Source organism: Sinohyriopsis cumingii, chromosome 5 (genome assembly GCF_028554795.1).
Source record: "Sinohyriopsis cumingii isolate HCF-2022 chromosome 5, ASM2855479v2, whole genome shotgun sequence".
NCBI lineage: Eukaryota > Metazoa > Mollusca > Bivalvia > Unionida > Unionidae > Sinohyriopsis > Sinohyriopsis cumingii.
The window spans coordinates 46741564-46752583 of record NC_142965.1 but is presented as its reverse complement, the minus strand read 5'-3'; the positions used below and the strand labels follow the sequence as shown (position 1 = coordinate 46752583).

General features: G+C 32.3%; 1 protein-coding gene across 2 annotated transcripts; it reads right to left on the bottom strand.

Moving 5' to 3' along the window:
- Nucleotides 1-272: 272 nt before the first annotated feature.
- On the bottom strand, nt 273-10405 carry LOC149799083 (uncharacterized). Of its 2 annotated transcripts, none has more exons than XM_089958072.1 (4): nt 10264-10405; nt 8651-8787; nt 5500-5577; nt 273-2277 (listed from the first exon to the last, which is right to left on the bottom strand). In XM_089958072.1, the coding sequence occupies exons 2-4, from the start codon at nt 8777-8779 to the stop codon at nt 2038-2040; spliced, it is 447 nt and encodes a 148-aa protein (XP_089814198.1). In that variant the 5' UTR covers nt 8780-8787; nt 10264-10405; the 3' UTR covers nt 273-2037. The 2 variants fall into 2 exon arrangements, with proteins under 2 accessions (XP_089814198.1, XP_089814196.1); XM_089958070.1 differs by lacking the exon at nt 10264-10405 and adding an exon at nt 9876-10189.
- Nucleotides 10406-11020: the final 615 nt, after the last annotated feature.

Here is an 11020-nt window from a genome sequence, read left to right as displayed (position 1 = left end):
GTCGCAAAAGATCTTACTTGCACGAACCTGGTTTTCACATTTGTTTTGTTTATTATTATTGCTCAATAAAATAAATAAAACAAATAATTTGAGTAAGTCTGAATAAGATGCTATACAAATTATTTCTTTACTCAATTGCCGATGCGAGATAAACATTCTTACATTATTTCATGTCATTAAATATAACAACCTCATTCTCATGAGTACTATGGTCTTGTTGCCTTAAATGTATCTTTGTACTGCTTAACGTACTTGGGAAATAATATGAAATGTCATTTTTAAAACAAATTTAATGTCAAATTTAAATCCTTGACGAAACTTAATAATATTTCATATGGTAAATTTGAGCCAGGAATTAGTTTCGAATCAGCCAGAGATCTGTGCCGAATCAGCCAGTGTCCGAATCACCATATTACCAGTTAGCTCACTAAAGCACTGTGACGTATATGGTTATGTCCTTGTCTTATTGAACTTCTAAGTTTGCTTGTCATGACAACCTGTGACGGGCATTCTGAACTAGAGTATAAGGTATATTCATTTCATCACTGGGGTCTAGAACGTGTGGCTTTCTATCTGGAATCGATCATATCCGATGAAATCAACACAGTCATCGAATAAGCATGCAATATTGAGGGAGAACACATTATGTTATACCTATTAGGGAACAGTCTTAGTTACATGTATAGCACACCTTGTAATAATCATTGCCATTGTATTAACAAAAAAAACTAGAATTCAGATTTAATTTAAAACATTATCTATATTACACGAAATCAATCAAAATGTTATTGCTCTATGACCATTTTTAGACTTTACAATGGAACAGAAAGGACAAACTTACTTAATGATAGAATTAAGAGAAAGAGCACACGAAATACAATGTAATGTCCTGAATCCCCAAGCTAACGATATCATCATGACGATCGTAAGAAAAGATGCATGGACAGAAGATATACAAGCATTTACAATGCGCCAAGGAACGTTTATTTATCCAAAAGGGAGAAACAAGCCCTTTAAATATTTTAAAATAGATGCAAAGGTAAATAAGGAACACTTAGCTCAAAAACGTTATTACAAGTAAAACCTGTTTACACAGATGTACATAAAATAGAAATACCATATACAATCCTGCTAGAAGTAATATCCAAACGTTCTGAACAAAGATAACGACTTAAGGAGCAAAACTGCCAAATGACGAGCCGCAAAATCTGTAAAGGAATTCTGACAGGAGTGGGGAATATTCAAGTGGAAAAAAATGCACAAAATAAATAAATAAATAAATAAATAAATAAATATATATATATATATATATATATATATATATATATATATATATATATATATATATATATATATATATATATATATATATATATATATCGAAGGGGGCGGATTTTGTTGCCACATGCAACGCAATGCATTGGCTGATTGTGTGCTTTGTACATTTGGATATATCAAAACATAAATGTTTCATCCCTAAATTTCCAGAATATTAAAATCAGAATGGTGGTCAGTTTATATAAATTGTACTATTTTTCTGCCATTCATTGAAAGTCGAAATGTGCATACAGTTCAATAATTGTAACTTTTTATCAAGCCTATGTAACAAGCAATTAGATTGGTTTACAATAGCATCATGTGACAAAGGAAACTAAACGTTTTCGTTCATAACACAAGTGAAGGGCATTCATGAGCACTTTTAATATGCTTTGACAATATTTGTAAGTTGTAAACAATGTTTACCATGGAATATCTAGTATTTATTTCTTGATATTCATTATTCAATTTATAACTATTTTTGAATATAAGAATTTCTTATTTTACAAGATACACAAAGTGATAAAGCTTGAAAATTGACTACATATAATAAATGAGCGATATTCACTTAAGTACGGCCATTCATGCGGCGTATAATCAAGTTTCATGCTGTTTGTCTTGATTAATCCTGTAAAATATTAAATTCAGTTATGTTTTAGAATTTCCTTCTTTAAAAGATTTTGTAATGTCTTCACTAATTTTTCTTGGATCGTGTAATGTCTAATCTAAGTTTTCTTGGATCTCACCGTGTTCTCTTTTGGCAGCTGTTGCACTAAGAGCGACATTTCGGGCTGACTTCCATATTCCGTAAGTTGCAAACATCGCTGAGTTGAGACTCAAAAAGCCTGTGATAACGGCTGCTAAGGCGATTAATTGTTCCTCTATGAAAAGCGAACATAGGATGCAAAATGGGAAATATACCAAGAACCACAGCGAACTGAGGAGAGGGTTAAAGTGGCTCTGCAATAAAACAAAATATGCCAGAATTAAGAAATATATTTCAAAGCAAACCAATATATCAGATGCAAGACAAATGAATTCGTTTAACTCCATAACAATGTTTCAATTCAATTTGATTGTTGGTTTGCACATGCAGGGGGCCTCTTTTCCTTCGTTGCTTTTATTAATAGCATAAAGTTTTGGAATTATCGCTCCGAAAAATAATGACACATCATTCGTTTTAGATGGATCAGTGAACACTTTGTTTGCAACTGTAGAAACCTTATATATTTTTGCACCAATGTCGCTATTAAATGTGAATATCAACATAACAAAATTTACACAAATAGGGGCATTAAAGAATTGATATCCATAGGATTTTATTAGATTACTAATTTATGTTTATTAGGAGTTGAATCATCGGTGAATTTAGAAAATATTGTGAAACTGAATTGTGAAAAAATTAAATTAAAATAAAATCAAAAACATTCAAATGGAATGGAATTGAAGAAAATTAACAATATATGGAAATGTTTTTGCTATAAAATCATTAGCTTTATTTAAACTGCCACAGTTATTGCTAATATTACCAAGCTATTTAAACTGCCACATTTATTGTTAATATTGCCAAGCTATTTAAACTGCTACATTTATTGTTAATATTGCCAAGCTATTTAAACTGACACATTTATTGTTAATATTGCCAAGCTATTTAAACTGCCACATTTATTGCTAATATTGCCAAGCTATTTAAACTGCCACATTCATTGCTAATATTGCCAAATTCAACAGGGAAATGTTCAACAAGAAACGTATATGGGTTTAAAAAGAAGAACAAAAGTTATTACTAAGTTAAAAGATGGTGGACTACGCGTATCTTTATAAAATCGTTAAAAATATCTTAGATAAAGCGTTTGCTGATTAATCATTCGGAATGCCAAAATATAAATGATTACTTTCTCCAAGGATATAAGTTGTCGTATAACACTTTTTTCAATCAAATAATTTGCAAAAATCGAATTGATCTAAAAATATCAAAAATTCTTTTGAGAAAGATGAAATTTTAGCATGGTCAGAATTTAAGACAATCGAGAAGAAAAAAGCACAACAGCACTGACACTTTGAAATTACACAAAAGAGTGTCTGGACAAAAAAATATAACGATTAATAATAGACCGATTTTGTATTTATCGTAGTTGTCAAAAAGAGGAATTTATTTTAATACCGTTTCTTTGATGGGCAAGGTTTATATTTATTACATGAATAATTTTGTGAGTTATATTAATTTTTACCCAGTTTATATAGTTTTGTGGCATTATAATTGCAATCATGCTATATTTAAAAAGATTGAATTTGCAACATGAGAAAAAAAAATCTGCACAATTATTTCCCGAAGAATGTAAGAACGTAAGGACGCAGTTCAAATTACAACAGCTTAGTAAATACATTTTTCGTGTCCCAACGTTCAAAATACATTTTAATAAAAGTTAATTTCAACATTCCTAAAGATTGAGATTGATGGAATAAGGTATATTCGATTCTGAATAAAAGGAAGTTGGATAAAAAATGGCTGCAGTTTAGAATTAACAACAACATACTGACTACAGTGGTTTTGTAGCTAATAAGTTTTATTTTCTGTATTAGTGAGAAAGAAACGATGGAACATTTATTTTGCAACTGGGGTGAATTTTTTTTAGTGTCAGTACTACTGCAAAATGTGAAAATATGGAAAATTCCAGAAAACTCTAGCGAATTGTAATCATTGCAAAAACGCGATTTTTGGACTCAATAAGTACTGTCAAACATTTTGGTTCGCATACATAATCGAAGTTAAACTTTCAGATTAAAAAAAAAAATATATGGCGTTTTTGGAGTTCTGTAACATGTTTAGACGAATAAGGTATATATATTCGAACAACTGCAGCTGTTATCGTAACACCTGATTATCAATGTAAAACAAAAGAATGGGAAAGATGCACATCCCAGAAGAAGAAATGTACTTTGTGGTAAAATTATTTGTACACATGGGAGTAGTTTCATCGAGCAGGCTGACAAAGAAGACACAGCAGAAAATACAACAGATGCAACGAAGCTAGACGCTTCCAACCAATGGAAATAACTTGAAGTAAGTTGATGCAAAAGAAAAAGGGGCGTCTCAAGACAGTTAACTACAAACACTGGATTATGATTTCCAATCTATGCTTCCAGCACATTTAAATCAAACTGATATTTTACATTAATGATGGAAGAATGGAGATGCATTCAATAATGGATAAAATTATCGTTACTGGAATTTAACGTGGAGAGTGAAAGCTTACATATAAACTCATATTTTATTATTTAATTGAGCGCATGACTACAGTACATGCTATAACATAACCCGAAACTGTTTCTAATATTATTATGATTAAATCAGAGAAATGTTACTGCTAAACTCTAATTCAGTTGCTTTACTCGACATTTATTCATTGCATATACTGCAGATGCTCCGCTCCTCGGAAGCGGGAGGTCGTGGGTTCGATCCCTGGCATAGTCATACCAAAGACTTACAAAAATGGTACTAACAGCTATCGCTTGGCGCTTGGCATTAAGAGGTTAGTATTAGGACTGGTCGGCCTGGTGTCAGGATAATGTGACTGGGTGGGGCATCGTGCAATATGTCTGCAGATGCATTGAGCAGGTCTTCATACTTCATGAAATTGGTTTAGTGTATATTCCTTACTCATTTTGTTCGGGTACCACAGCACAAAATGGACATTTATTTTCTCTATCTGTGTGTGTGTGTGTGTGTGTGTATAGATAGATAGATAGATAGATAGATAGATAGATAGATAGATAGATAGAGATAGATAGATAGAGAGAGAGAGAGAGAGAGTGATTGAGAGAGAGAGAGAGAGAGAGAGAGAGAGAGAGAGAGAGAGAGAAACGCAAGTGAGAGACAGAAATACAAGTATGCACCAAACAGAGTAGAAAGTGCTATCCATGGATTCTACGTGAAAATGCTTGATAACATTGACATACATATTTAATTACGAATAAATAATAGCATCATACAAGTTAGAGAATAATAACCGGATTCCACGGGTTACTGCACCATTTATATTGACTGCACACACCAAGCCCTATGTAATTTCGACAATATGCACATAAAGCTCCATACGTATCGATGTGTGCAGTAACCCGCGGACACGGATTCGAAACTCCAGGAGAGTTCATATAAAAATATCCCATCTGAATACTTACTAGAATAGCATGCAGATCCTGGAAATTGCATTTCGATGCAATCCAGAGGATGACGAACAAAGTTGTAGGGACGATGGCCTAAAATAAAAGGTTGATAAAATTGAAGATTGATTGGATTTCTCATTGATATTATTAATTGTATATCAGTTTCTGATTTAAATCTGATACAGTTCCTAACCGATACACACAACAGCTCATGCATTCATATATATAATGTTTTATTCATTAATTAGTTCCTTTAAACGTGTATATGTAGGTTATTTCTATAGGTTGCAATACGCATGAATGTTGGAGAAATACTAAGTTTAAAATAGTAATATTACAGTGGTAATGATGGTGGTGCATTTAGCACTGAAATTAACATGGGTAATGAAGTGATAAAGGGACAAAAATGAACGAGAAGGATGCTTACAATAGTAATTAAAGTTACTTATAATGCTAATTAATGCTTTTTATAATGTTAATTAATACTACTTATGATGGTAATTAATGCTACTTATGATTTTAATTAATGTTACTTATGATGGTAATTAATGTTACTTATAATGCTAATTAATGCTAATGATAATGGTTATGAATGCTACTTCTGATGGTAATTAATGGTATTTATGATGGTTATTCTTGTTACTTATGATTTTAATTAATGCTACTTATGATGTTAATTAATGTTACTTATAATGCTAATTAATGCTAATGATAATGTTTATGAATGCTACTTATGATGGTAATTAATGTTACTTATAATGCTAATTAATGCTAATGATAATGTTTATGAATGCGACTTCTGATGGTAATTAATGGTACTTATGATGCTAATTAATGATACTTATGATGGTAATTCTTGTTACTTATGATTTTAATTAATGCTGCTTATGATGGTAATTAATGGTACTTATGATGGTAAGTAATATTACTTATGATTGTAATATATGTTACTTATAAAATTTATTTATGTGACTTATGATTTTAATTAATGTTACTTATGATGGTAATTAATGTTACTTATAATGCTAATTAATGCTAATGATAATGGTTATGAATGCTACTTATGATTTTAATTAATGTTACTTATGATGGTAATTAATGTTACTTATAATGCTAATTAATGTCGATGATAATGGTTATGAATGCTACTTCTGATGATAATTAATGGTACTTATGATGGTAATTCTTGTTACTTAAGATTTTAATTAATGCTACTTATGATGTTAATTAATGTTACTTATGATGTTAATTAATGATACTTCTGATGGGAATTAATGGTACGTATGATGGTAATTAATGATACTTATGATGGTAATTAATGGTACTTATGATGGTAATTCTTGTTACTTATGATTTTAATTAATGCTACTTATGTTGTTAATTAATGGTACTTATGATGTTAAGTAATATTACTTATGATTGTAATATATGCTACTTATAAAGTTTATTTATGCGACTTATGATTTTAATTAATGATACTTATGATGGTAATTACTGATACTTATGATGGTAATTAATGATACTTATGATGGTAATTAATGACACTTATAATGGTAATTACTGATACTTATGATGGTAATTAACGTTACACATAATGTTAATTAATTAATTAATGCTACTTATAATGTTTATTAATGCTGCTTATGATGGAAAATATGCTAATTATGATGGTAATTAATGATACTTATGGACACGCGTTTCTAATTATACGGAAGATCTGTGAACCAGCCTAGAAATTGGTAAGAAATAATAGAGTATTTACGGGTTTGGTGGTCCTTAATTGGTTAATAATGAAAATTAAAATTTTAGTAAAAATATCTTTTGAGAGCTTATCCTATATGTAATTAAAAAAATATAGAGAAATTTCTACTGATGCAATTTTAGCATTCTTACATACTTGACTCAGGATTACTCAATAATGAAAGTAGCACCTGATTCATTTGGTGCAGAATAACATGTGTTTCATGCACATGGATGTAAACAAAATGCCGTGGCTCATATGGTGTTCTCCACACATAAGCTTGCACCAAGGTTAGATGTGCATGGATAATTATAGGTCTCATCATCAGCACTCAGAAATTTTAAGTTACTGAATTTTGAATATGATGGTGTTTCCATATATTTACTATTGGAGTTGAATTAGTACCGTGTGTCCTTATGATAGCAATTGACGTTACTAATGATGGTAATTAACGATAATTATGATAGTAATTATTGCTAATTATGATAGTTGTATTGGTAATAACAGTAACAGTGATGATGATGGAAGTGTATGCAGTAGTGGTGATGGTGGTAGTAGTAGTAGTAGTAGCAGTAGTAGTACTAGCTTCCGTAACATTAGTAGTAGTAGTATTTATTGAAGTAGCAGTAGTGGTAGTAGCAGCTACAGCAGCAGTTGCAGTTAGTGTTGTTCTCGTATTCATTTCTTGGAAATGCTTCTGTTGCAATAATATATGAGAGGTTGTTGTTGTTGTTGTTGTAGAGTTTAACGCCATTTTTCAGCACACGATAGGCTATATATGGTTGCCAGTATTAATAATGGAGGAAGAACCCGGGAAAACCCCGGAATGAACCACTTATCCATGAGAAGCTACTGGCAAGCTTCCTCACATACCCACATTGGCTGAATCGGAGACTCGAACCCACGCAGACAGAGGTGAGATGGCAGTGATCCGTAACGGACAGCGCTTTAGACCACTCGGCCACTCGGGGCCCCTATAAAGAGGTAATACTTCAACTATTACTACTACAACCACAACTACTACTAATGGTGCTACTACTACTACTACAACTACTACTACTACTGCGAGCTCTGAGTGGCCGAATGGTCTAAAGCGCTGACCCTTACCAAGCACTGTCCGCGCTGGTTCTAGTCTCGAGCTTGGCCAATATAGGTATATGAAAAAGCTTCTCAGTAGCTTCCTTTGGGTAGGTGGTTCTTTCCGGTGCTTTCTAGGATTGCTCCTCCACCAGCTATACTGGCCGCCATGTATAGCCTGCCATTTGCTGAAAACTGGCGTTAAACCCAAAACAACGATAAACAGCAGCAGCAGCAGCAGCAGCAACAACAACAACAACAACTGATGATAATAATAATAATAATAATAATAATTAAATACGGCGATAGATATGACTGACGCTACAACATTGGCGGTTAAGTTCTTACCGTAATAAGAGCCATCAATAATGGAAATCTCGGTGCTACTGCACAAATGATGATGATAGCCACTGGACTAACTACTTGAATTATGTGATGCATCACTATCGCATTCCGTGATCTGGCATTCGCTGCCATTTCTGCTCCTATTAAAAGATGAATGTATTTAAAAACGAAAAACACAAAAAGTTGCAAATAGTTTTAGGACCTGTTTGTTATATTTTAGTATTAGTCATCCTCATCCTCATAGTCGTCGTCATCGTCCGCATGGGAATCATTTTGGAAAAAATACATAATTGGCATTCCCCGCATTTTTACGTCAAGAAAGAAGCAAATCGAATGATACAATTCCAGATCAATTCTTTCTAAATAATGATTTTGAAAACAGCGATACGGAATGCGGTAGGTGCTGATTTTAGAGAGCGTACGTTACTCCGAAAATGATTATGATCATTCGAAAAGTGGAAAGGGTTTCCACAGCACTGTCATGAAGAGAGTACAGTGAACGGCACATTAGATGCCCTCGCCGTGTCTAATAGTTTTCTTTGTAGTCGCATAACACAATATATTTAATCTGCAGGAACCATTATTTTCTTATTGTGATCAATTCTTCTGACCTTTAGAAAAAATATCTTTTGAAACATTTACGAATATCTTGAAAGGTTTGGTTTACCTTGTAGTCGGTATTTTTAGTTTTCATTTTAAAGAGTTGGGTGACTGGGATAGGATATATCCTATACCTATGTAACCACGGCGAAGAGAAAAACGAACTCATTTGCATGAAAGGTAAATAAAGATCAATCCTAGCAGACATTGAAAATTGAAATCTAAAGGTGTACATATCTTTCATTAAATTTCTACAGATAGCACGTATATATTTAAGTTAACGCTAGAAGGAATTTGGTAAATTTTAAGATTACATTTTCGCACATATTCTGTCTTGGAGTTAGAATGAAGTGAACCGTTGTTACAAACAAATAAGATAATTTTATGTTAATTAAAACCCAGAGCTTTGCGCAGTGTTACGTGCTTTTAAATAAGCTTATCGTCTTTAGGCCAGATATTTTATGCAAAACAAAAGAATGTTTAGACGAGTCAGAAGTGTTTACTATTTAAATCAATTAGGTATTTTAAGCAATTATTTACTATTTAAATCAATTAGGAATTTTAAACAATTATTTACTATTTAAGATCTTACTTACTCCATGATACAGATGTTATATTGATACATTACCTCTATACATGAGCACAGTCCTTTTCAAAAAGTTGATGGAAGCCATGGGTGAAAATCTCGGTCTCTTTAGAAGCGTATATGTGATTCGCAAATTGTTAGCTTGATGCTATGAAATGGTTTAATCTTGATGCGATTTTGTCCACTCTTAGTTTAAAACTACTCGCAGTGGACCCATTTACACTTCTTTATAACTCTCAATACATACGAACAAATATGGCTGGGAGCCGATATTGAGATGACGCTATTACCATTCTATTCCTTACATTTCATCTTGCAAATACATTTTTGTTCAGGAATTGGTGAATGGTTGAAAGCAATCAAAATACTTTCTTTAAATAATATTATATTTATTGAAGTTCGGCTTCTCTAAAAAAAACAATGCACTTACCTGTGTCTCTTTATTACGGCAATATGTTTTCTTCTACCTGCGTACGTTTGTACTGCATACTAAACCAGGATGTCGAGGAAGAGGCTCAATAAACACCAGGTCGAGATAATATTGTAACAAGAACAAAATACATATAAATAAATAAAAACATACCTAAAATTTCTTTTTGTGAATTTTCATTGCAGCTTGGTTAATATTTTATTTTTATCGTTAGAAGCACCAAAAGCGAAAAAATTAGTTGCACTATTGAGGGTCTGTAAGGGAGAATCTGAGGTAACGGAGATGTCTACTATCAGCCTTTCCTTTACCTCAGTGTCCTGTTTTTTCCTCTTCCAGGCCCTGAATAGCGTAACTAATTTATTCGCTTTTGAACAGGCTAGACGTAAGACAAGCTATACTAAACAAAACACTAATATCCGCTGTAATCATTAATTATGATGAATATATAGACTTTGTACTGGAATAGAGGACTATTTATAGATAGAAAACGAGATATGGCTACTAGCATTTGGTAATCCAGGTTTCATTCTCTCTTTGGAGTGCAGACTCGTGTGTGTGTGTGTGTGTGTGTGAGAGAGAGAGAGAGAGAGAGGTACATTGAGTTTTAATCGGGCTTGGAAAAAAAGTTCAGTCTCTTGGCTAAAAATGAGATTATATTAATTCATATCTAGAAAATCTTCTGTTTTTTATGCCTTTTTTGTTTTAAAATGTGATACACATCATGAATACATGTCTCTTATAACAGGATGGTTCTTGC